The following is a 27,541-nucleotide window of genomic DNA, read 5'->3' as shown; positions in this document are numbered from 1 at the left end:
AGAAAATTACCTACCTCAGTTACTTGGAAGATCAACCCTTTCCCCCCAGTCCCTGGAGAAAGATGTTATTCTACGCCTAAAACTGACTCAAGAAATAATTTTTTAACCATAATGTCCAGTACATGATGGCATATGAGACAAGAAAATATGACTAAAAGACATAGAAAGACAATAGAAATAGACCCACAGAGGTTCCAGATATTAAAGTTATAAGGCACAAATATTATAATCACTATACTTACTATTTTTGAAAAGACAATGAATTCTTAGCAGAGAATTGGAAACTATTAAAAAAGATAGAAAGACTAGAACTGTCCAGAACAGTAATTAAAATTAAAAACTCAAAGAACAGGTTTATCAGTAGACTAGACTCAGATGAAAAAGAGAATTGGTAAAAAAAAATAAAATAAAAAATACCTGGAATGATGAAGAGCAAAAATTAAGAAAATATAAATGAGGAGCTCCCGTCGTGGTGCAGTGGTTAATGAATCCAACTAGGAACCATGAGGTTGCGGGTTTGGTCCCTGGCCTTCCTCAGTGGATTAAGGATCTGGCATTGCCGTGAGCTGTGGTGTAGGTTGCAGAAGCGGCTCAGATCCCGCATTGCTGTGGCTCTGGCGTAGGCCAGCGGCTATGGCTCCAATTCAACCCCTAGCCTGGGAACCTCCATATGCCGTGGGAGCGGCCCAAAGAAATGGCAAAACAACAAAAAAAAAGACAGAAAATAAAAATGGGATGACAGAGGAAAGAGGAATCCCAAAAAAGAAGGAAGAGGCAATAGGGCAGAGATAATACCTGAAGAAACACTGAATAACAAAAAATTTTCCAGAACTGACAGCAGGTATCAAGCCACAGATTTGAAAAGCCCTACTTTGAAAGCTAGAAGAGTAGATCTTAAATATTCTTATCACACAGAAAAAAAAGGGTTTGGTGATGGTAACTGGAAGTCCTGCTGTGGCACAATGGGATTAGCAGCATCTATGCAGTGCCAGAACACAGGTTCGATCCCTGGCCAGTACAGTGGGTTAAAGGATCCAGCATTACTGCTATTGTAGCATAGGTTGTGACTGGCTCATATCTGATCCCTGGCCCGGGAACTTCATTTGACATTGGATGGCCAAAACAGCGGGGGTGGGGTGGGGGGGTAGTAATTATGTGAGGTGATGAATGTGTCACTAACCAACCTCATTGTGGTCATCATTTTGCATACATATGCGTAACAAATCATCACACTGAACACCTTAAACTTAATGTCATGTCAACTAAAGCTCAAAAAAACTGGAAAATGAACTAACTGAAAGCTCTACTAACTCCAAGAAAGAAAAGAAACACACAGGTATGCAAATGTAAATTTTACTTAAGATAAAAACAAAAGAATATGTCACAAGCAGACTTAGAGGAAATAAAAAAATTAAGCAACGTTAATGGAACAATAACTAAACTTGCAGCTAACTTCAGCAGAAGTAATATAAACCAAATTACAATGAAATAGTATTTTTAAAGTGCTGAAAGAAAAGTTCTGCCACAAGTCTTTTTCAAAAATAAAGGAGAAATAAAACACACACTAACAGAATTCATAATCACGAAGATGCATCAGAGAAAATATTAAGGCCTGTCTACTCTTTAGGCAGGAGAAAAATGATGATAGAGGAAAAGTGAAACATACAGAAAGGAATAGAGGAAAACTACAATATTAAGTATAGGAAAAAATCTAAATATTGAAAAATAAAATAATAATCATATGTTGTGTACTGTTAAAAATGTACATGTGGAAGACACAACCACTCAAAATCTATGGGATGCTGTAAAAACAGTGCTCAGAGGGAAATTCATAGCAATACAAGCCTTCCTCAAAAAAAAAAAAAAAGAAAAATATCAAATCAACAACTTAACCCACCACCTAAATGAATTAGAAAAAGAAGAAAAACAAAACCTAAAGTCAGCAGAAGGAAGGAAATCATAAAGATCAGAGAGGAAACCAATAAAACAGAGATGGAAAAAAAACAATAGAAAAAAAATCAATTAAACCAAGAGCTGGTACTTTGAAAAGGTAAACAAAACTGACAAACCTCTGGCCAGACTCACCAAGAAAAGCAGAGAAAACACCCAAATAACAAAATAAGAAATGAGAAAGGAGAAATCACTACAGATACTACAGAAATACAAAAAACTATAAGAGAATACTATGGACAATTGTATGCCAACAAATTTGACAACCTAGAGACAATCTGTACAACTTTCTAGAGACTTACAACCTGCCAAAACTGAATGAAGAAGAAACAGATCAACTGAACAACAGATCACTAGAAATGAAATTGAATATGTCATGAAAACACTCCCTAAGAATAAAAGTCCAGGACGAGATGTCTTCACAGGTAAATTCTACCAAACATACAAAGAGGAACTTGTACACATCCTCCTCAAACTTTTCCAAAAGTTGGAGAAGAAAGAACACTCCCAAGGACATTCTATGATGCCACCCTCACCCTAATACCAAAACCAGACCAAGATACCACCAAAAAAGAAAACTACAGGCCAACATCCTCAATGAATATAGACTCAAAATTTCTCAACAAAATCCAACAACATATCAAAAAGATCATATGCCACGACCAGGTGGGATTCATCCCAGGTTCACAAAGATGGTTCAACATATGCAAATCAATCAACGTCATACACCACATACATTAACAAAAGAAAAATCAAAAACCACATGATCATCTCAATAGATGCAGAGACAGCATCTGACAAAGTCCAACATCCATGATCAAAACTCTTACCAAAGTGGGTATAGAGGGAACATACCTTAACATAATAAAAGCCATTTACCACAAACCCAGAGCAAATATAATACTCAACACAGAAAAGCTGAAAGCCTTCCCACTAAAATCTGGAACAAGACAAGGATGCCCACTCTCACCACTGTTATTCAACATAGGATTGGAAGTCCTAGCCACAGCTATCAGACAAACAAAAGAAATAAAGGTATCCAAATTGGAAGAGAAGAGGTAAAACTGTCACTCTATGCACATGACATGATACTATATATAGAAAACCCTAAGGACTCAACCCAAAAACTACTCGAACTGATCAACAAATTCAGCAAAGTACCAGGATACAAGATTAACATTCAGAAATCAGTCGCATTTCTGTACGCTAACAATGAAATATTAGAAAAGGAATATGAAAATACAACACCTTTTAAAATTGCACCCCCAAAAAATCAAATACCTGGGAATAAACCTGACCAAGGAGGTGAAAGACTTATATGCTGAGAACTATAAAACATTCGTCAAGGAAATTAAAGAGGATTCAAAGGAATGGAAAGACAGCCCATGCTCCTGGGTGAGAAAAATTAATATTGTAAAAATGGCCACACTACCCAAAGCAATCTACAGATTCAGTGCAATCCCTATCAAATTACCCAGGACACTTTTCACAGAACTAGAACAAACAATCCAAAACTTTATATGGAACCACAAAAGACCCAGAATTGCCAAAGCAATCCTCAAGAACAAAAACCAAGCAGGAAGCATTACTCTCCCAGACTTCAAGCAATATTACACACAGTAATCAAGACAGTGTGGTACTGGTACCAAAACAGATAATACACCAATGGAACAGAATAGAAAACCCAGAAATAAATTCACCTACAGTCAATTATTCTTAAACAAAGGAGGCAAGAATATAAAATGGGGAAAAGAGAGCCTATTCAGCAAGTAGTGCTGGGAAAACTGGGCAGCCACATGTAAATCAATGAAACTGGAACACACCCTCACACCATGCACAAAAATAAACTCAAAATGGTTTAAAGACTTAAACAAAAGGCAAGACACCATCAAGCTCCTAGAAAAGAACACAGGCAAAACATTCTCTGATATCAACCTTACAAATGTTTTCTCAGGCCAGTCTCCCAGAGCAACAGAAATAAAAACAAAAATAAATCCATGGGACCTAATCAAATTGAGAAGCTTTTGCACAAGGAAACCATAAAAAAAAAAAAATCAAAAAGACAACTTACAGAATGGGAGAAAATAGTTTCAAACAATGCAACTGACAAGGACTTTATCTCTAAAATACACAAACAACTTATACAACTAAACAGCAAAAAAGCCAACAATCCAATTGAAAAATGGGAAAAAGACCTGAATAGACACTTCTCCAAAGAAGATAGATGGCCAAGAAGCACATGAAAAAGTGCTCAACATCTAATTATTAGAGAAATGCAAATCATAACTACCATGAGATATCACTTCACACCAGTCAGAATGGCCATCATTAGTAAGTCCAAAAATAACAAATGCTGGAGAGGGTGTGGAGAAAAGGGAACCCTCTGCACTGCTGGTAGGAATGTAAGCCGGTATGACCACCATGGAAAACAGTATGGAGGTACCTTAGAAATCTATACATAGAACTACCATATGACCCCCCCCAATCCCACTCTTGGGCATATATCCAGACAAAACTTTCCTTGAAAAATACACATGCACCCACATGTTCACTGCAGCTCTATTTACAATAGCCAAGACATGGAAACAACCCAAATGTCCATCGATAGATGAATGGATTAAGAAGACGTGGTATATATACACAATGGACTACTACTCAGCCATCAAAAGGAACAAAATAATGCCATGTGCAGTAACATGGATGGAACTAGAGACTCTCGTACTGAGTGAAGTAAGTCAGAAAGAGAAAGACAAATACCGTATGATATCACTTATATCTGGAATCTAATATATGGCATCAATGAACTTTTCCACAGAAAAGAAAATCATGGACTTGGAGAATAAACTTGTGGTTGCGGAGGGGGAGGGAGTGGGATGGATTGGGAATTTGGGGTAAACAGATGGAAACTAATGCCTTTGGAATGGATAAGCAATGAGTTCCTGCTATGTAGCACTGGGAATTATATCTAGTCACTTATGATGGAGCATGATAATGTGAGAAACAAGAATGTATACATGTATGTGTGGCTGGGTCACCTTGCTGTACAGTAGAAAATTGATAGAACAATGTAAACTAGCTATAAGTGAAAAAAAATAACTATGAAAACATGTATATGTGGGCATTCCTGTTGTGGTTCAGTGGGTTAAGAACCTGACATAGGGTCCGTGAGGATGGAGGTTTGATCCCTGGCCTCCCTCAGTGGGTTAAAGATTCAGCATTGCCTCAAGCTGCAGCTTAGGTCACAGATCCAACTCAAATTCTGCTTTGCTGGGGCTATGGAGTAAGCTGGCAGTTGCAGCTCCAATTTGACCCCTAGCCTGGGAATTTCCGTATGCTGCAGGTGTGGCCATAAAAAAAAAAGTGTATGTATAAAAATTTTAAGCATTATAATAAAAACATGATAATTTATTCAGAACAAGGGTTAATAAAGTTAAAGGGATCTAAGGTCCTCACATTGTTTAGGAGGAGGGTAATACTAAGTAATGTTAGATTTTCTAATTCAATAAAAGATTTTACAACATTTTGAGTAACTACTCATACCAAAAATGTATATAACATATACTACTTACATAGTGTATAAATATACTCTAAAAATGTATAACTTCTAAGCTAAGAAGTGTGTTGTGGAGGGGTTGGGGCTTGCTAAATAGTGAAGAACTTATCAGTCCAAAGGAAGATGGAAAAGAGAAAGACAAACAGAAAAAAAAGAAGAATTACAACAAGAAAATAAACACTGAGAAGTTGATCAATTTAAATAAAAATATTTCAGGAATTGCTTCTATGTAAATAAATACCTATATAATCCAAGTAAGAGACAAAGATCATCAAACTGGAATTAAAAAGCAAAACAAAACTTTTTATAACCTCCAAGAAATATAACTAAAATACAAAATTACAGAAAAATTGAGGGTGAAAGGCTAGCAAAAGATAAACTAAGAAAATACTAACTTCACCACGGAACTTCACAAGACATTCTTTCAGGCATGCATTTGCAAAATCGCATGATATGCTGAGTCTTATCATACACGAGTTTCTAAAAAAGTAAAAGATTAGCATACACAATGTGAATTCAATGCAGAAGCAAAAAAAACAGAGGTAGAAAATGCTGATATATTTGAAAATTTTAAAATATTTAATTTCAAAGAAATTTTTTAAATACTTTGAAATGAATGATGAGATATTACCTATCAGTATTGCAGGATACAGCTTAAGCATTGCTTAAAGATAAATTTAAATTTTAAGTTCATATATTAGAAAAGATGGAAGTGAAAAATTAATGCATTAATAAGCATTCATGGGAGATAGGGGAGGAATCAACTTAAACCTAAATTGCACAGGAAAAAGAAAGAAATGCTAACAATATAGCAAATCAAAGACATAAGTTGGCTCTTTGAAAAGACTACTAAAATTGATAAACCCATAGCAGACTAATAACAAAAAAAAAAAAGGCAAGAAAGTACCCAAAGTTAGCCTTGAAAAGGAGATAGCTCTGCAGATTCTATAGCTCTCCTGTATAAAGATAAGAGAATATTACTAATTAGGACTAGAGAGGAACTTCCTCAACATGATAAAGGCTATTCATGAAAAACCCATAACTAACATTACACTTGATGTTTAAAGACTGATACCTTCCCCCCTACATTTAGGAGTAAGACAAGGATGCCCATTTTTGCCACTTCTATTCATCCTAGTACTAGCAGATCTAGCTGAAGCACTAAGGCAAGAAAAAGAAATACAAAGCATCCAAATTGTAAAAAAAAAAAAAAAAAAAAAAGGTATCAGAGTTCACAGACAACATGATCTCATATGTAGAAAACTCTAAAGACTCCACTAAAAAACAAAACAAAACAAAACAAAAGCCCTGTTAGAGATAAATTCAGCAAACTTGCTGGGTACTAATTCAACAAACAAAATGTGTTGAAAATATGCAGTGTGTATGTATAGTATGTACTTCTACATACTAGCAACAAACATTGTAAACAGGACATTTAAAAAACTAATTTCATTTAAGATAGCGTGAAAAATAAACACTTATGAATAAGTTTAACCAAGAAGACCTAAGACTTAAACACTAATCACAAAACATTGCTGAAAGAAATTAAAGAAGATCTAAGTAAATGGAAAGACAATTAACAATTCTGTCCAGAGATAAAATGATTCAATGCAATTGCTATCAAAATACTGTTTTTTACAGAAGTAGAAAAATCTATCTCAAAAGTCATATTGACTTCCAAGGGACACTAAATAGTCAAAACAATCTTGAAAAAGAACAAATTTGGAAGATTCACATTTTCCAATTTCAAAACTTTCTACAAAAGCTATCATAATCACACTGTATAATGTGGTACTGACGAAAAGATAGGCAAAAAGACCAATGGAATAGAATACAGAGCCCAGGAAAAAACTCTCACATCTATGGTCAACTGATTTTTAAAAAGGGTGCCAAGACTATTCAATGGTGAAAGGACAGTCATTTCAACAAACGGTGCTGGGAAAACTGGATACACACATACAAAAGAATAAAGTTATATATTATATGGCATACAGAAATTAGCCCAAAATGGTTCAAAGATCTAAACTGAAGAGTTAAAACTATAAACCTTTTAGAAGGAAACATAGGAGCTAGTCTTCATGACTTTGGAATTAATGATGATTTCTTAAATTGACCCAGAAGTAAGTATGACAGCAAATGCCCAGGAAACAAAAGAAACAATAAATGTATTAAATTTCATTAAAACTTAAAACTTTTATCCATTACAGAATCCTATCACGAGAGTGAAAGAACAACCCACGGAATAGGATAATATTTGCAAATCATTTATCTGATAAAAGTTTAACGTACATAACATATAAAGAACTCTTATGACTCAACATCAAAAGTTTTTAAAAGGGCAAAAGATTTGAATTGACATGCCCCCTAAAAAGATATACAAATGGCAAAAAACACATGTAAAGAGTCCTGGTGTCATTTGTCATTAGGGAAACTCAAATAAGAATCACAACAATATACTACCTCTCACTCATGAGGATGACTGTGATCAAAAAAATAAAAGAAAATAACAAATATTGGTGACTATGTAAAGAAACTGGAACCCTCATACACTGCTGCTAAAAATGTAAATGGTGTAGCCTCTATGGAAAACATGTTGGTGGTTTCTCAGAAAGTTAAAGAACTACCTAATGACCCAGTTATTCTACTCCTAATTTTGAAAATACAAAGTCAAACTGACTTGTACTCCAATGTTCACAGCAATGTCATTTGCAACAGCTGAAAGGTACAAACCACCCAAAAGTCCATTAATAGATGGCTGGATAAGCAGGCTGTGGTAGAGAAATACAATGGAACATTACTCAGCCATAAAAAGAAATGAGGTTCTGCACATGCCACAACATGGATGAACCCTGAAAACATAAGGTGAAATAAGTAAGACACAGAAAAACACAAATTTTGTCTGATTCCACTTATACGAGGTACCTAGAGTTGTCAAATTCACAGAGATGGAAAGTGGATTGGAGGATGCCAGGGGTTGGAAGAGGGAAGAATGAGGAATTACTGCTTAATGGGTATACTCCTGTGTAGGCGAAAAAGTTTTAGAAATACATAGTGGTGAAAGTGTAGAATATGCCCTTAACTGTACACTTGAAAGTACACATATTGTGCTATGATAAAAATATATACTAAAAGACAATCAAAAAGACTCACTCTCCATCTAACCAATTCCACATCCTACCCACCAAAACATTTACTAGTCTCATAAGATTCTTGTGCTCTTCTTTACGGAAATATCAGCAAACAAATCCTGTCACTCTAGTTCTAGTGACCACGCATCACTTGAAAAAACAAACTGCAGTTCCTCAGTTGGTTAGGACCATCTTCCCTGTTTCACTGTGCACCCAGCACACTGCTCACCACATAAGTATGAACTTTAAAGAGCAAACTAAGTACATTTTTTTCAACAATAATTATCTCATTAATAGTAGTTTGAAGAAAGAGAAAATAACCATTCTACTATACCTGGTTCATTTATTCTGCCAAATGTATGCCTTGCATTATGTTTTCTGGTTTTGAAACATGTTTCACAAAAATCAAAGTCATCACAGTTTCTGCATTTGAATCTAGATCCATTGATAGGAAACATCTGACAGCCATCGCACCTATTTTTAAAACAGCAGTTGAGTTGAAAAGAAAGAGATATGGTCATTTATTAAATTTATTTCCAAAGAAAACCATTTCTCCCAAACAAATCTAGCAATATAAAAATAAAAACTCACGTAACACCAGGATGAACACTGGGTACCAACTCCATTTCTGATAACAGCCCAGTCCAGTGCGACTGCTGGGGAAAGTCGACAATAACATCTTTTCCATTGGCACTGAAAGCTAGGACAGAACAGAAATCGTCTGAAACATCTGTGTCACCAGTATAAACCTAAAATTAGAATTAAATCTATAACTAGTCAAGTGATAGTATATTACAGTCATTTATATTTTATAAAGAGTACTCCTCTTTGAGGGAGACATACTAAGATACAGATGAACTAACATATGATGACAATCAGGGATTAACTTCAAAGTAATGGAGGGAGGGGATCATGAATGAACAACTGTGGCCAATAGTGGACAGCTGTTAAAGCCAGGTGGATACACAGAAGTTCATTATACCACATTCTCTTCTTTTGCGGATGTTTGAAAATTTCCACAATAAGAAGGTTTCCTTGTTTGTTTTTAATTAAACCAAGCAAAAACTCCAAGGAGAAGTTTCCATCGTGGCTCAGCAGGTTAAGGCCCTGACACCGTTTTCATGAGGATGTGGGTTCAATTTCTGGCCTCTCTCAGTGGGTTAAGGATGGAGTGTTTCCACAAGCTTCAGTGTAGGTCACAGATGCGGCTCAGATCCAGTTGTTGCTGTGGCTGGAGGTAGGCCTCAGCTGCAGCTCCGATTCTACCCCTGGCCCAGGAACTTCCATATGCCACAGGTGTGGCCGTAAAAAGAAAAAAAAAAAAAAATCTTAGGGAATAAAAATCACATTAATAACGTTACGACACCTCTTGCACTTTGGTGAAAGATGCTCAAAACATTAACTTCTAAACCAAGTTAATTATTTTAAAAATTTATCTTTGTTTTAAATTGTAAAGCTTTTAAGAATCTCTTAAGAAAACTGTTAAACTCAAGTAAAATGTTTAATAAGCCGTTTGTTTTTAAGTAACTTAAGAAAACACTAACACCCCAATCCACTGTGGAAGCACCACCATTGCGGCCATTTCTAATCTAAGAGAATTTTCTATGTGGCTGAAAGAAGACAAAACAAAGCAAAAATGGCACTGAAAGAGTTTAAAGATAAAATAAAAGCACACCTACATTTAATCATCTCTCACACTATTGTTAAAATGGCTACAGTGTACCTTTTAAAGTATGCCATGTGTTTGATTTGAAATCTCAAGAATATCACATTAAATATAAACCAAAGAGCATTTTGTTTCCAGTTCTTAACTCTCATCACTTGCACATTTCCATTTATTAAATTCAGTCCTAAAGTCTTATTAAAAAAAGAGAGGAAAAAAAACATCGAAGGAACTAGCCATTTGGCAGAAGGACTGACAGACCAAGTTTACAGCACTCCAACATGAGACAAGGCTACCCTAGGACTATGACAGATTGAGGCAAAACTAAAACCTCTCTTTACCACGTCTGGTCAATGTTCAATCTAATCCAAACCGCAAACCCATGCTGGCTGGTATGAAAAACTACTCCTTGCCAATTATAGCCTCATCATGTGAGTCCATTATTCCTTCCTTCTAAACAATATTTTTTAAGGTACCCACTCTCATGTAAGTGATAGGATATGATGTTGGTATCCAAATGAGACAAGGTGGGAGGTGGGGGGGATGCTCTGGGGGTTTGGGATGGAAATTCTATAAAATTGGGTTGTGATGATCGTAGTACAACTATAAATGCAATAAAATTCATTGAGTAAAAACAAACAAAAGATATCCACTCTTAGAATTATCCCAATTCCTTGAACCCTCTCTGAAATACCCAATGCAAACATTACTGCTCTTTGTTACACCCACTTATAGAGAAATCTCCTTTCCAGGGTATGCATCCTCTCAAGTTGCAGTGAGTTAGCACACATGACTCTGTTCAACAACAGGTGTGCTCCTGGCCTGGAGGGCACTGACTAGCGAAAGAACACTATTTATATATCCTAAGGCTTGCTTTACACTTGTTTTTCTTGCCCTTAAATGTGAAAGAAAAGAAAGTTTACATTAATTTTTTTGCCTAGATAACAGTACCTTTCACGACCCCCACACTTTGATGAGTCACAGATCCCCATTTGTATTTCGGTGTGGTGACTGAGGCTTTGACTCGAACTTTATCACCAATCTTGATGTGAGAAGGAGAACTTGGTGGAGGATAGCCTAAAGATTCCGGTAAAAATTGAACTATAATTAGCATTCATATGTGGGAACTCTGAATCTAATTAAGAAATGCAAAAGAACTTAATGTTCTCACCTATAAGTTCCACATGAATATACCTAACCCAGTAAGTGCCTCCTTTCTGTTGCCAATCACACTGCACATTGAGGTCATGTAATCCATCTCTATCCAGTTTGATTACTTTGCCCACATCTCCCTCACACACTTCCTCATATGTTCGACAGCATCTAACCATCATTCCCACCTGAAATTAAAATTAAGTTAAAAATCTAGTTCAGTGTACAGATGAAATGATCGATTGTTAATTAAGTAGCATTATTCTACTTCTAACAAAGGATTTCATCTAGCACCTAGTGTGCTATCAAAAGTCATTTTACACTAAATGGAACCAGAGCTCTTTGGAAAACTGTCTGGCTCAATGTCTGAGGCAGAAAATATACAAGATGAATTTGAATCAACTTGCGTCATTAAGCAAGGGAACTAGCAAAGACCAACGGGTTCCCTCAAATGAACAAACTACGCAAGAGCAAAATTACCTGAAACACATCAAATCCATAACAGTCAACAAATTCACCATAATGATAATAAGCAAAACAAAGGTTCTTGGTCATCTCTATAACTACCAGGGCACCCATTCACCATTCTGAAAATTGATAATGCAAGTGAACAGAAATCAACCATTGATTCTGCCTTTCCTATACACAATATATTATAGTGACAAGAGTTGATAAAAAAGTTTTCTTCAACAAACAGAAGTCCAGCTAATAAATTTGGAAGGAATAACAAAGTCAGAATTGTGTGACCGTTCTTGAAGGGTTTAGAAGATAACAGTAATACTCCTGAAGCACCAAGATGGGCAATTAATAGATGACAAGGGATGTTGCATGTTGGGCCACATGATATACTCCTTCCTAAGATGAGTCCAGTTCCTGAGTCCAATTCTTCTCCATTTCTCCAACTTTACAGGAAATGCAGAAGAGGGAGGACGACATGGACCAATGTAGTTTTAGCCAAAATAAATGGCATGAAAAGGAAAAAAAAGGAAGGAGAGAGACTATTCTAGGTTAAAAAGACACCCAAGTATAAGGTATGAGATCTTGTTTGTATCCACCTTCTTCAAAATTACTGTAAGAAGCCATTTTTGAAAAAATTGGGAAAATCTGAGCAAGCATTAGATATGAGATGACAGGGAATTCTTGTTTATCTTGTTAGGTCATGTTAGGTATCAGTAATGTCATTATGTTGGGATTTTCTCTGAACTATACTACCTAGAACAAAAGAATTAAAACATAAAAAGCATATCTAAATTTTTAAAATCAGATGGCAGTGAGATAATAATTAAAAAAAAAAAGCAAAAGGAGATGGTAAAAGTGTCCAAGTGGAGGTGACTGGGAAACACCTCTGTGTGCCACAACCCTGTGAACAAGCCACCTTCTGCTCTCTAGCTCTGGCCCCTTGCTGATCTTCTGTTCCTCTGTCCTCTGCCCTAGCCCCAGTGGCCTCCCTGCTGGGTGCTATGCCCTCCCCCTTGTCAGGTCTGACTTTGTGAGATGCAACAGTTTCTGAATGAAAACCTAAGCAAAGCTCCAGCCTATGGCAATTACTCACCTGAATATTCTCCCTCACGTACACAGCATAATCATCATTACTCAAGAAATCAGCTCGTTTTTTGTAAGTCTGGCTCTCTGTTACAACAGCACCAGTAGACTACAAGAGATAAATATATTTTTTTAAAAGGTGAACCAGTTAAACCTACTTAAGAAGAAATAAATATGTGAAATCTATATTAAAAAAGTATGAAATATTATACTATATTTCCACTATAAAATTCATTTTAAAAAGAATAATAGCAACGGCATAGTAAGCAGAATTAGTCTCAAAAGCTGAAAATATAGAAAATTTCTGAGGCATTTTCAAATTAATCCCCTGAAACAACTTACTCAAATCAGAAGTCAATGCGTTACATAAATACTGATTTTTCTTTTCTTTTTTTTTTTTTTGGTGGCTGCATCCATGACATGTGGAAGTTCCAGGGCCAGGGATCAAACCTACGCCAGAGCAGTGACCTGAGCCACAGCAGTGACAAGGCAGGATCCTTAACCCACTGAGCCACCAGGGAACTCCCAACTAATGATTTTTAAAAACAAGATCTCCTCTAACAGCTATTCAACATCATTAGATGTTGGAACAAGGGTCTGTTTTAAAGCTAAAAGTAATTAAGGTACAGAAAACCCAGGCAGTACTTAGTAATTTGGCCATGTGCCAGCAGAACCACAGAGAGGCCAAATGGAGTGGCATGGAGGAAACCAGAGCTCAGGACAGAGGGACAAGAGAGGGGCACTGACCATAGCGTAGGCCGTGTCGTCCACATCCTCTACTACTTCCTCATCTGAACACTCCTCAGACCCTGTGTCTGCATCCGAGAGATCTGTGACCTGCACGTCAGCATGGTCCAGCAGCCACCCAACCAAGGCCTCCACGCCTAGGAGCAAGCACATCCAGCACAACCAATGAGGACCACAGTGCTGCCTGCCCAAAGGGCCTCGGCCTCAAACGTGAGCATTTCAAGGGAAGCCTAAAAATAAATGGGTGGTGCCTTAAATCAAAAATACCCACAGGGACAACACAGTACCTGGCAAGCCAGCAGCATTCCCTGAGGTGCCAGTGAGTGACTTCAGAGCAAACTCTATGTTCCTCCGAGGAAATCCCATTTCCATGAGCTGAACCACAATAGGCAGAGCAGGACCAGGCGGCTGCTTGTGCTTCTTTGCTCTGACGGGACGAACATGCTGCATGGGGACAGGTGTTGTGGCCTCACTGGAGCTGCAATCTTCAAACAATGGGCTTGATGGGTGAGTGGACTCCACGGCCAAATACTGACACACTGCCAATGCAGCAGCCTAGGCAAATGAGAGTGGAGCCAGGGGACTTGTAAGTCAATGGACTAAGAAGCCTGGGAAAATGGAAACTAGGGATTACTACTACATAGACTGCAGTGTAGAACTATAGTAAACCCGGGCCTACATGTGCACTTTTAAATGAATATATGCCGAAAACAACAAAGACAATTTTTACAGTTTAATGCAGAGGGAAGTTCTGATGATCAAATAACTCACACAGAGCTGGTCTACCCAGTGAATTAGCCAATTATCAATGTCCATTAAAGAAATTTCACAGTGGCCTCGAGCTCTGCATGAGCAACAAGGTGAGTGAGTGAACTCAGTGGGGTGAGAGAAAGGGACCCCCCACAACCCTTCCCCATGACCAGGCAGTGCCCACAGTCTCCTGCTCTCGTGTCTCCATATGACAGGTCAGAGATGGCACAGGACCTTCTCACATGCCATGAAATCAACTCCTACCTATTCGAGGGTAGAAGAACCATTGTGAAGTTAAATACTGTATTTTTTAAAAAGAGGGAAATAAAGAATATTGGGAAATAAATTAGCAAATTGGCAATGAATCAGTGACTATGTGCAAAATCACTGTGGTCTGCAGCTGAGCAGTGCCTGCCTCCCAGTACAGGGAGCCCTTCCCTCGCCCACTTGGAACTCTCGGCCACTCCTCTTCAGTTGTTCTCATGGTGCCAAGACTTGCTTTTTTTAAAAACTGAAGGAATTAGGAAGAAACAGAAGACACTATTGAGATTTCCAGTGCTTAGGAAGTGTCAAAAACCTAGGGTTTTGCTATGAAGTCTGAATAACTCAGAAGTGATAGGTTTCATCCTAAAAGCTTACAACTCAGAACCAGACCAAGCTAGGAGTTCTGATTCTGGTAACCGAGAGGGGCTGAACTAAGCCTATGCTGAAAACAATTATGAATTCTGGACAAAATATCTTAAAGAACTGTTTGAAGGCCTTAGAGAAAACAGGAATGGGTGCGACCTTGACCACATGGGAAGCCAGCAGACAAGTTGCTGATGGGTGAGTGTTACTGGACTGCACCAGAAGCCTGCCAGAGTAAGCAGAGGTACAGGAGAACCACAAAATGCACATGCAGTCTACCCTCGAATCCTTGGCTGACTGCAAAACTGAGACTGAAGAACCAGCTGAAAGGACATGATGGAAGGCCCAGTGCTAGGGAGACAATATGACATTCAGCCCAACCAAGTTCCAGCATGCTGCTCAAGATGTAAAGGTTTCCACTGAAACCTCAGAAGAGACTCTAAATCCTATAGAATTAAGGACCACAAACCAGGACTAAGGGCAACACAAAAATAAACCACCACCAAAAAGTCTAGAAACCAAGCCTCTTTAGGATTGAGGAAGACTACCAGGTACTGCACCATCTGCAAAAGTAAAATTCCCCATTCTCCAGAGGAAGGTGACAGAACCCAGAGCCCATACAGCGTAATACCCAAAACATCCAGAATAGAATAAAATTTTACAGGTATATGAAGAAGTAGAACAAATGAATGTATAATCAGGAGAGAAACTGCCAACAGAAGCAAATCAACAAGTGGCCAGGGTGTTAGAATGATCAAATAAGAGATTTAACATAACAATAATAAATATGTTTTAAATGTATAAAACATTAACATATTAATAAAAATGTATGTTTCTATTATAAATGTATAATAAAAGACAAATATGAAGGATGAAGAAATGGGAACTGTCAGGAGAACTATAAAACTATAAAATAAGAACCAAATGAAAATGTGAGATCTCAAAATATAAAATAAACAATTTCTTGGATGGTTTACAGTAGATGAGACCCAATAAAGCACCAAACCCTAACCTGTAAAACACATCAGTACAGGTAACCTGATTGACCTGATTAACCAAGAGAGTTAAATGTAAACAAAAACTCACTAATAATCTTACAGACTACAGTGGTAATCTTAGAAAAGAAAAAAAAGAACAGGACAGGAAAAAAAAAATCACAATCGAAAATAGCCAAATTTGGTGGAAGACAAAAAAAAAAAAAAATCAAGCCAGAGATATAAGTAACTTAAGCAAACGTCAAGGAGAATAGAGGGGAAAAAACCACATACACTACAGGCGCATCTTAGTCAAACTGCAGAAAACAAAAGAGAAACAGAAAATATTAAACACAGATGAGAAAGAGACATTTCAAACAGAACAGTAAGAACACTGGCTGAACTTCCCTCCGAATCAATGGAGTTAAAACAATGGCAGCTCTCCCTCTGGTACAACACCCTCCCCAATTCTCGAAGGACAACTCTAAGTCTCCTTGTTTCCTCCCAGCATGACTCTGGACTGCATCTGTTCAACACCCTCTTCATTGCTCATATCCTGTTTTAATCTGACAGGTGACTGCCAACACAGCCTTGTAGCAACTTTAACCTGATCTCTCATCTTGGATTTTCACACCTAATGAGTAGCAAGTGGTCAGGCCAGGTCAGAGGCCCACCCCATTCCTCCTCCTGAGCTGTATCTCCACCTTCTCCCTTCACCCAACCAGTTTCTCAGCTCACGCTGGGTCCTGGCTTCCCACTGGGTCTTGGTCTCTGCGGATTTCTACTACAGTATTTTCAGCCTTCCCAACTGAGCACTCAAGATTTTGTTTGTGTCTTCATTATTCTGTCCAGAATTTTTGATGTACTACAGAACAAGAAGGGTTTTTAAAAATATCTAGTCTTTCAGGTGGCCGGCCATGAATGTTCCCATCGTGCTTAGAGCTGGTCAGATGTAGTCTCCTCTGAGGCAACAAGCCACAGCCCAGCCCCCAGGTATGCACACACACTCCAAAAGAGGTGCTGGCTGAGAGCCTGGCAGCAACAGAGCATGCTCAGGAAAGGTCACGGCATTAGTGAAACAAACAGGCATGTGCCATATTCCCAGGTCTCAAGGGGCTCTTTCAATAACAATTTTTCCTGGGAAAAGATTCCTCCATGAATAGTTGAGTATTAACAAATGCTGAATCCCATTAATTTTTACAAATAATTCACAGAAATTCAAAGTCAGATTCAAATTTAACTTCATTCATTCTCTACCTAGCACTGTAATGTTTCATGACAAACATGGTTAAAACCTACCCAGTCATGGGAATTACTTTGGCATATCATTTAAAATTCAGCTTATATCCTTAAGAAAATACATCTCCAGAAAAAAGTTGTTCATAATCTAGTGTACCGGATTAAAATTGCCAAGGCTACTGACTGTACCTCAAGCTCCTGTTTGTCAAATATGGCCTTCACTGGAGACGGCTGGGTGGCTGAGGCGAGTAACTGCTGCAAGAGGATCATTGGGGGCTGTGGCCCTTCAGGAGACATGTCCCCAAGGTCAGGGGATGCAGCTGCTCCATCATCTAAATTTAAAAACAGATGACACTGTATTTGCAACCATAAACATCTCCTTCCTATTAAAGATGGTGCATTGAGCATGTTAAACCAGATATGATCCCTACCTCATAAAGCATTAGACAACTAAAATCTTCAAGGCTTTTTTCCACTCCCTGCTAAATTTTTGGCCCCTGTCCTTCTCTAGTTTGTCTGTCTCTTTAGAGCCAACAAAAGCTACTCCTGGATTCCTGCCCTCGGTTCAGTTCTTAGCCTTCCCTGTCTTAGTGCACACTCGTCACTCCAGAAACCCTTCTATGAAACTCCCAAGCTTGTATCTCCAGGCCTGGCTTTTCTTTTAATGCTTGTTCAGACCACAAACTGACAATGATTCCAAATACATCATGTTGTGGGGATGATGTCTTCTGTTTTAATCTGAGCACCCTCAGGTGAGGTATTTGACACTTCTTGTTCACCCCATGGCCCACTGATAGCCAGGTTTGGTTACAGTTTCAACTAATCCTCCAGACCAAGGGCTATAAATCTTCTTGATGTGCCAGAGAGTAAAGAGCTTAAGCTTACTGACCACAGGGTCTGGCACAGTTACTCAACTCCTCCAGTGAAGTGTGAAAGTGGTCACAGATGACATGTAAAAAGGCAGGTCCTACAAAACTTCATAAAACAGATGGCTGTGCTGGGTTTTCAAGCCTACTTCTAGACAGCTCCATCTGGAGCCCTTGTTCTGCCCGAAGTGTGAGATGGTAACCCTGATTCAGCACTGCCACAGCTCCTTCTTGGGGTGACCACAGAACAGCCACGCCAGGTCCCTGGGCTTCTGTTTCCTGATCTTCTACACTGTGGATTATCTCCAATGACCCTAATGTCCAATACAGAAAGAATCTGTACTTTCATTAGATTTGGCTCATATTCAGAATGCTACAATTCAATTCGTAATGCCCTCTTAAGTCTAAGAAACAAAACATTCCAAACTCCACTAGACTTTCTAATTTTTGCCAACAGCACCCCTCACCATCCACCCTCTAACTCAAGCTGGAAACATGAGCCATCTTTGACTTTCCACTTGTTTTCCAAAAAGTTATGTATGAGACTACTCTTAGTACAGTGTCTACTGGAACCTTCTTTCCATTTTCCACGCCTTCCTTTGGAAGACATTTCATCACTTGACACAATTTCCCTCTCTCTATGATCTCACTATTTCAAATACTCCTATACCTCACTTGCATATTTACCATCTTAAATATCAATCCTTATCATGCAGAGCCCTGCCAGCCTTATGTTTCATACTGACAGCCAGAGCACTCTATCAGTGACTTCAACTGGCCTCTCCAGCTTTAGCCCCATGATCACCGATAAGCCCTGGGCCCTTTGCAAAAGCTCACTACCCAGATACTCAGTGCTTATGCTTGTGCTCCTAACTGCCTCCTCCCCCAGAATGGAGCCTTCTCAGGATCTGCCACACATTTCAGAGCCTGCCCTCTCCAGCCCTCTGCTGCAGGCAGCCCCAGGACACCTGTGAAACTGCACTCACACATCTCACAGCACACATGCCCATACCTTGGATAGAGTCATCTGTGTTCATTTTCTCTCCCCACTCTGATCCTAGAGAGTAAAAAATCATAAACAAGGACTATCTTGTTCCCTATAATATTTAGTACAGTGTCTTTCAACAGTAGATAACCAAAAAGTATTTTAGGAGTTCTTGCTATGGAAAAATGGGATCAGCGGCATCTTCAAAGCACTGGGATGCGGGTTCAATCCCTGGCCTGGCACGGTGGGTTAAGGATCCAGTGGCTTAGGTCGTGACTGGCTCAGATCTGATCCGTGGCAAGGGAGTTCCATATGCCACAGGGCAGCCAAAAATGAAAAGAAAAAAAAAAAAAAAAGAAGATTTCATAGCTTTGATTTTTTTCTATTCAAAGTGATATGAGCTGATTCTAGATAACTGAGGTAATATAGAAAAGCACGAAGAAAATAAAGTCAGCTGAAATTCTACTGTCTCTATTTTGGTAAGCAGATGAATCTATGGCAAATCTACAGATATACATAGCAACGTGTTTCTTTATCATTTACATGTTTCCATAGCAATGAACATATACATACATATATATGTGTGTGGATGTATATATGTGTGTACCATCACTGTGAATGCAGCCATGGTAGTTCACCACATGGGTACACCACCTAATAATGGGCATTTAGGAGTCTCTAGTTTTCAACACAAAAACAAGACCAACAAAAAAGCCATAATGAAAATCTGTAAACATGTATCTCCATGCCTTCTCATGTGATAAATTCCCATAAGATAACTTGCAGGAATCCATAGATATACCGATACAGATGTGTATATGTATATATTTCCCTCAAATGCCCATTAGATGGTTGTACCAACTTAAATTCCCCACTGGCAAAGTGTTAAAGTAGTGCCATTTTAGGTGTATAAGAACCACCTGTTAAAGATGTAGATCCTGATTTCTGAGGTCTGGGGTGCAGCCCAAGAGTCCACCTTCCACATATTCAATGTATGCCATTAACACTGCTGGTCCTCGGGCCATATCTAAAATGGTGAGGCAGCAAAGCACCACTTTCCCTCCCTCCCCACCAAATCCCCTCAGGCTTTGTCTACTGCTTTGCGTCAGTGCTAATCAAGCTGTATGTCTTCCTTATATGTGAAACTCTCTATTTCCCCTTTGATGCATCACCCGTTCATGTCCCTTGCCTGTTTTCTATTGGAGTATCTGCCTTTCTTACTGATCTAGGGCTCTTTACAAAGATACCTGTGTGAGCAGCTGGAGTCTCCTGAACAGCTGGCTGAGACAAAATCTGCCTGAGTTGGTCCTGGTGGGAAAGCAGAGCACGGCCGGCCTTTAGGATATACAGCTTTAGCTGCTGGCTCCTCAGCAGGTCCAGGTCTACTTGTCCTGTGGAGAAAAAGAATGGTGCAGGAATGGCACACACTGCCTGGGCTCTCGCCTCAGCAGCTGTGCAGCTGAGGGGAAGGCACTCCCAAGGGACACAGCTGCCTGTGCCCATTGGCAAAGAAGGACTTGCCTTTCCCAGAGCTATGGGTAAGCATCCCCCACCTGCCCCAGGTTTTACCTCTTTCCTGCTCCCCATGCAACACCTTGGGTTGAGGTAAGGACTAGATGGTTTAGCACAGTGAGAGCCATGTTAGCTATTGCTAGTATAATCAAATGTTTCCCAAATTGCTAAAATTCCAAATTGCAGATTACCTACATCACAAATGAAGTACTTTCATCTTATCTTCATAAGACTCCTAGGAGACAATTTTGTCAGATACTTACAACATACGGCTCTTTAATTCATGGAGATTATGGCACTCCCAGAATCTTATCTAATCAAACAACTGCAGGAATGTATATGGGCCAACTGAGGAAGAGAACAGGGAAGCTGCCACAAAGATACAGGCAGACCACGAGGAGAAATCGACTGTAGTCACAGCAGCAACACTCCAAAAAAGGACATGCTGGAGGCCATGAAGGCAGCATGGGGACCTGGGCATGTGGGAAAGGAGGACATGGGAAGGGCCTGAGGTGCCACTGAGGCACCAAGCTCGAATATCTGGCAAGCAGGTTTATTCACTGCGACAGGAAATACTGGCCAAGGGACAACATTAGTTGAATTGTGGACATGTTGTGGTTTTCACGCATCTGGCCCTCCAGCCAGAGATGTGAACTGAAGATCCAGAGTTAAAGGTGGTCATCATCATAAATGCTGCAGCAGCAGTTATAGGAATGGAGAAAAATGGGTGAGGAAACTCAAGAAAAGTGGGCAGAATGAGCCAGAAGTTATGGATAAAACCAGAAGGATTTCCAAGGTATAAAGAATAGTCAAAGAGAAGAACTCTCAAAGAACATGTGAGGGGCAATGTAAAGAAAATCAAGAGAACAGTATTCCAGACCAAAGGAAGAGTTTAAGCAGAGTGATCTTGGTCTTAGACAGGTGGCCACCATCAGATACCAAGCAAGGCAATTCTAAACACACAGGCCCTGCTGGGTATGGCTGTGACAAGGCTAGGAACAAAGCTCCCTTAGGGCAACTAGGCTAGAAGGGTTAAAAAGGGAGGGAGAAAGAACAGACTCCTCTTCAAAAAGTGTGATCAGAATAAGCACAGATAAGATCTATAGGAGAAAGACGAGTCCCAAAAATGAAGAGAAAATAGGGCAGAGATAATACTTGAAGAAATACTGAATAATGGAAAATGTTCCAAAACTGACAGCAAATATCAAGCTATAGATTTAAAAGGCCCAACTTTGAAAGCCAGAAGAGAGCAGATCTTAAATGTTTTTATTACCAAATTAAAAAAAAAAAAAAGGTAATTAATGGGAGGTAAAGGACATGAGATGATTCTCAGGAGGCATATACTTAAGACTGTGGTACCAGAAGGTGGGAAGGCCTGGGGTTCTTCAAGTGCCACGCCCACCACAGCAGCATTCTTTGTATTACATACCCACATCACTACACCCACCCTAACTCAACCAACAGCCAATCCATATGAAGCCAAAGACTTGAACAGTGACAGAATGTGCTCTGACAAAACGACTTTGTCCAAACACTAGCTATTTCATCATGAAACACATGTACTGACCTGTGAAACCCTGTTTAAATGACTTCTTTATTTTGTGCTTTTCCAGTTTGCTTCCAGCAAGGTTCACCAACTGAGCCCAGACCGAGAGCATGGGTTCCGTGAAGGGTAAGTTGGTGACGGAGAAGGCCACCGCAGGGAGCTGAAGAAGGAGCACATCAACCTTCAAAGTTTGTCCAGTAGGAATAAACAAATGTTCTAAAAGTTATCATAAACACGAATCTTAATTCTGAAATACCATAGTTATCTGTAAGCCTTTTTACATCTGAAAATAATTTTAAAAGATGACACTGCAGGCAAGATAAAGACTTACATGTATAGTAAGTATAAACCAAATTAATTTTTTCTTTACCAACTTATTAACATAATTACATCAAGGTGGTAGTTATTACCTTCTTAGGTATTTTCTATACATTTCAAATTTTATACAAAATGCATATATTTAATAATCAAAACAGTATCTTACTGAAAGATACAATGAGACTGCGCTTAAGTTACAGCAAAGTCATATAAATCACTCACTTTTCCCTGTGATCCCTAATTCACAGATTTAAGATGACAGGAGCTGCTATATGTCATGTCACTTGATATAATTATTGAGCATCTGTACATGAAGAATGACTTTTTTAAAGGAATCATTTTTAGGTTTTTTTGATAGTTGAGTTGTTTTAACAAAAAATAAATTTCACAAATTCACATTTTAAAATAACTAAAACCAACTTATACACAGGACCCTCAAAATTGCAAACACCTTTCATGTCTTTTGAAGCTAAGACACATGAACTAGCTATACGACTCTATGAGATAGGCCCTATTAACCACAGGAGTGGAATGCAAACCAAGAAAGAAAGATAGATGGTTTTCCTGAAGTTGGACAGCTTCCTAGAAGGCAGTCATCAACTGCAAGAATCAAGTTCTTCCTGGTTCTCACATAAAACCCCTTTACCTTATTACCTAGTAGCCAAAGACAAGTTCACCTACTGGCTTCAGCTGATTCAGTGGGCAAATGCGACAGGTCCGCATGTCGGAGAACTGCACGGTGATTTTGCCCTTCGGGGTGATGCGAGTCACGGTGCCTTCTCCAAACTCATCATGCATGACTTGTCCCCCTAGTCGCAAGCGACCATCAATGCCTCCAATCACAGCCAGGACTGCCATGAGGCCCCCCACCTCAGGGTTCTCAGAATCAGGAAAGTAGTCTTCTAACAGGGCCTAATGCAGAGACAGTAGGCTTGAAAAGGAGAGCCCAGGGAGCTGCCTGCCTCTTAAGTACTCACAACTAAGTCAAACTCATTGTTACATTACTTTCCTCAATAATTTTCTCCAATAAAAAATATTTTAAAATATATCATTGAAAACACACAGCAATTAAAAAGATAATTTGACAGTGAAATCAAGACTCTAGGGGAAAACTTAGCAGACCTGAAAGGGCAGGGTGGTACCCACCCCCTCCGCTGGCTTCCCAGTGGAGCTACGGGTGACAGAGTGGAGCTGCGAGTTGATGTACTTGTTTATGAGTCCGTTCCACTGGCCCAAGGAGTGCAGTGTGCGGAGCAGCGCCACCACCTCTTCTGCTAACGTGCTGCTGTGCGTGGCCGTCAGAGAAGCCTGCGGGCGGGCCCTCCGCCTCCTCAGGGTAGATTCTGTAGGAAATAGGAAAAAGGAGCTACCTGGGGCCCTGCTCACTTGTCCAGGATGCCAGCAAGGAGGAGAGCTGCCCACCTCTGAGAAATGGGACGTCTGAAGAGCAGGTGGTGAGCAAGCTGCCCAGGAAATCAAACAGCTTCTCCACAAGGCACTCCATGTCCCTTGCCCTTTCCGCCTTGTCCCATGACGGAAGTACTGCTTGCAGCAGATGTACGGCTAAGATCTGATAAAGGCAATTTAAAACAGCAAGCATTCAAGAAAGCCATTAGCTGACAGATGAAAAGAGGTTGTATTTTCTCTACATTTTTTGTTCCTCTAATACAATTAATCATGTGAAAATTTTAACATTCATTACTTTTAAGCCAGATAACTACATCCAAGTTGATTACTGCTATGCATTACCAGAGGCTAAAAAAGTAAGCTACGTTACATATGCAGATGTTCCTTTAATTGCAACTCCTTTTAGTTTAATTCTTCTCAAGACAATTATATTAGAAAGCCTGTGAAGCAGATCAGAGCAGTGGGTAGAACTGATCACTTCACAGACAAGCAAGTCAAGATCCTCAGCCTCTGGTGTCTGTGTTCATTCTAGTTCTTTCCGCACTCATGGCTGAACACAGGCGCCCAGTTACGATGGCCAGTCTTCTTAAGGGATTTCCACCTTTCCAAAACTCACACTGAGCAGGGGATCAGCCTGATGGCATAGTTACCTGCCGCTGCAATGAGGCAGCGGTGAAAGGCGCGTGTCCCTCCACGACCTTGGTGAGCAGCGTAATCCACGGTGCAGAGCTGAGGGCGGCGCACATGTGTGGGGTGAGTGCAATGCTGCGCACGAAGCCCAGGGTGCACCAGCTCCGGTGCTGTTCCCGGCACACCTGCCTGCTGGGGGAGGCTGCCAGGACAAGACAGAGCAGCTTGGCACCCAATCTCTGGAAACATACTCCCTACAACCTTCAAATCCGCCCATGTCACATTATTTTCAACAACAAGCTCCTTTACAAATACGTTTCAATTTCACTAATTCAATGTGAGAGAGACAGGAGAAGACCTGACCGTTAACTCAAGGAACATGGTACATTTTAAAAAATCTCTCAGGTACATGGAGTAACTCAAACCCTGAAAATATTCCATCTACTTAACCGTTCCTAGGTAGCAGGAGAACAATTCCCAAATCAAATAGAAGCAATCTGCCAGAGGGCATCTAGTGTACTCTGTAAGTCTCATATGCATATTTCACTTACATTTAATCTGCATCATAAATATCCAAACCAAGTTTAAAAGGGCTGTGATACGGAGTTCCCATGTGGCTTAGAAGAAACAAACCCAACTAGTATCCATGAGGACTGGGGTTCGATGTCTGGCCTCACCCAGTGGGTTAAGAACCGGGTGTTGCCACGAGCTGTGGTATGGGCCAGCAGCTGCAGCTCTGATTTGACCCCTAGTGAGAACTTCCATATACCAAAGGTGCGGGCATAAAAAGGCTGTGACAGCAGACTGAGAGTAAGAGGTTTTCACATGGTTCATGCGATTTGACTCTGCTCCACTGTGACCCTGCCTGCCCTTCCCAGGGTCTCCCATGCTCTCCTGGCTGGCAGACACCCTGAGGCGAGTGGCACCATGTGCTCTGCTCAGATGGACAATGGCAGCCCTTCCCCAGCTTCCACAGCTCCAGCCTCCTTGCTCTCCTGACTTCCAGGGACACTGCCCTTCAGACACATACCAGCCTCACACTTACCCACACACATGCACAGGCACTCACACCTCATATCATGTGCATGCAGGCTCACAGTCACTCAGAGTCACTCATACATACACACACATTCACACACAATCTCAGTCTCACATACACATGCACTAAAATTGGCAGATCTACACATATATGCGCCACTTACTTCCTCAGCTTCTTTCACACTTCGACACACTCACATTCACATACTCAAATAAATGCTTTGGTGTGTTGAATTCTAACCCCCTACCCCACATTCATGTTTACCCAGAACCTTAGATATGACCTTATTTGGAAATAAATTCTTCACAGATGTAATTAAGGTAAGGATTGAGATGACATTATTCTGGATTCGGGTGAACACTAACTCCAATGAAAGGCCTTGTAAGAGGCAGAAAAGAACAGGGGAGGTGGCCAAGTGAAGATGAAGCAGAGAATGGAATGATGAGACTCCAAGCCCTGGAAGCCTGGGGCTGCTGAAGTTCCAAGAGAAAACTGAGGTCTCTCCCCTAGAGCCTTCAGAGGCAGTGCAGTGCTGCCGACACCTTGATTTTGGACTTCTGGTATCCTGAACTCTGAGAGAATGAAGTTGTTGTTTTAAGCCATTGTTAAGGGTTGAACTGCATTCCTCCAAAATTTCTATGTTGAAGTCCCTAACCCTAGTACCTCAGAATCTGACCTTATTGGGAAACAGGGCCATGGCAAATGCAGTTCATTTAGATGAGGTTAAACTAAATGAGTGTGGGTCCCTAATCCAATGTAACTGAGGTCCTTGAACAAAGGAGAAATGTGGAGACAGACACACACAGGGAGAATGCCATGTGAAGATGAGAACGGCAATCTACAAGCCAAGGAGCTCAGTTAGTGGAGAGGCCTGGAACAGATGCTTCTGTGCTCACGGTCCTCAGAAGGAACTCGCCTTGATCTTGACCTTCTAAGCCTCCAGAACTGGGAGGAAATAAATGTCTGTTACCAAGGCCACCCGGTTTGTGTTACTTTGATGTGACAGCTCAAGCAAACTAATACAGCTACCATGTTTGCGGTAATTTGTTGCAGCAGCCCTAAGACACTAATACACTCAATTTTGCACTCATGCTCACACATGCGAGCACACACACAGACATAGACATGTATATGCATCCACAGCCCAGTTCTGACTCTGTGGCCACAACTATCCACTGCATACATGTCTTATCCGTCGTCCCACTCTCCACCAATACTCGCAGGAGCCCACACAGAGTCTTGAGGGCTTCACTCTGCATGACTTCAGCATGGACTCCAGCAGAGAGACAAAGAGTCTGCAGTAAATTCACAGTGCTGGTGAGCATCATTGCAGTGGGGTGAATGTTCCTTTCAATTTGTTCAGCTTCTGAAAACAGGAATAAAAATAAGAAATGACATTCCACGTAAACTGGAAAATGTCTCTGCCTGTAACTTGAGGGATTAACTATCACATTCTCTTCCTACTGTGCAAAGGGAAGTACAATTAAAGACAGAATTTAGGATGCACTAAAATCTCATCAGCTTTGGCCCCACCTTCCTCAAAGGAAACAAGCCTTTTAAATTACAGTTAAATTTTCTAAAGTAATTTCACATCAGCTTAGAAGCAGTAAAACAATTTCAAGGATTCACTCCTTAGCAAAACAGCTTCTCAAGTGTCAAAAGCTGGTTGTTGATGAGCTGGCTACGGTCGGGACAAAGATGAGGTGGTTGCCTTCATGTGGGGGGAGCTAGGCGCTCATGTGTCTGGGCCACTGGCTTTCAGATGAGGAGACACATGGAACTGAGCCCTCTCAGCCTTCCCAAGTGAGGCCACCAGGCAGGGAGCTGGGAGGAGGAATACCTGGCTTGGACCCTGTCAGATGCAATAACAAAACAAGCACCGCCCACTTTGGGCAGGGCCACATAGCTTCTTG

The 27,541-nt window shown here is 40.1% G+C and overlaps 1 protein-coding gene across 5 annotated transcripts in view; it reads right to left on the bottom strand.

Moving 5' to 3' along the window:
- The window catches only part of HERC2 (HECT and RLD domain containing E3 ubiquitin protein ligase 2), a 211,689-nt gene that overhangs the window by 75,883 nt on the left and 108,265 nt on the right, over positions 1 to 27,541 (bottom strand). For 4 of the 5 annotated variants that reach the window (XM_021075343.1, XM_021075344.1, XM_021075346.1 and 1 more), the window contains 16 exons: positions 26,812 to 26,994; positions 24,610 to 24,791; positions 23,975 to 24,122; positions 23,699 to 23,895; positions 23,234 to 23,464; positions 22,256 to 22,394; positions 20,424 to 20,567; positions 19,204 to 19,248; positions 17,515 to 17,657; positions 14,023 to 14,290; positions 13,736 to 13,872; positions 12,999 to 13,097; positions 11,466 to 11,634; positions 11,246 to 11,371; positions 9,223 to 9,331; positions 8,966 to 9,105 (listed from right to left, as the gene is read on the bottom strand). In XM_021075343.1, the coding sequence (XP_020931002.1) occupies positions 8,966 to 9,105; positions 9,223 to 9,331; positions 11,246 to 11,371; positions 11,466 to 11,634; positions 12,999 to 13,097; positions 13,736 to 13,872; positions 14,023 to 14,290; positions 17,515 to 17,657; positions 19,204 to 19,248; positions 20,424 to 20,567; positions 22,256 to 22,394; positions 23,234 to 23,464; positions 23,699 to 23,895; positions 23,975 to 24,122; positions 24,610 to 24,791; positions 26,812 to 26,994 (2,460 nt within the window). The remainder of the gene's footprint in view (positions 1 to 8,965; positions 9,106 to 9,222; positions 9,332 to 11,245; positions 11,372 to 11,465; positions 11,635 to 12,998; positions 13,098 to 13,735; positions 13,873 to 14,022; positions 14,291 to 17,514; positions 17,658 to 19,203; positions 19,249 to 20,423; positions 20,568 to 22,255; positions 22,395 to 23,233; positions 23,465 to 23,698; positions 23,896 to 23,974; positions 24,123 to 24,609; positions 24,792 to 26,811; positions 26,995 to 27,541) is intronic. The other variant, XM_021075345.1, reaches the window with a different exon arrangement.

Source organism: Sus scrofa, chromosome 15, assembly GCF_000003025.6.
Source record: "Sus scrofa isolate TJ Tabasco breed Duroc chromosome 15, Sscrofa11.1, whole genome shotgun sequence".
NCBI lineage: Eukaryota > Metazoa > Chordata > Mammalia > Artiodactyla > Suidae > Sus > Sus scrofa.
The sequence above is the reverse complement of the archived record's forward strand: the minus strand, read 5'-3'. Positions and strand labels throughout refer to the sequence as shown.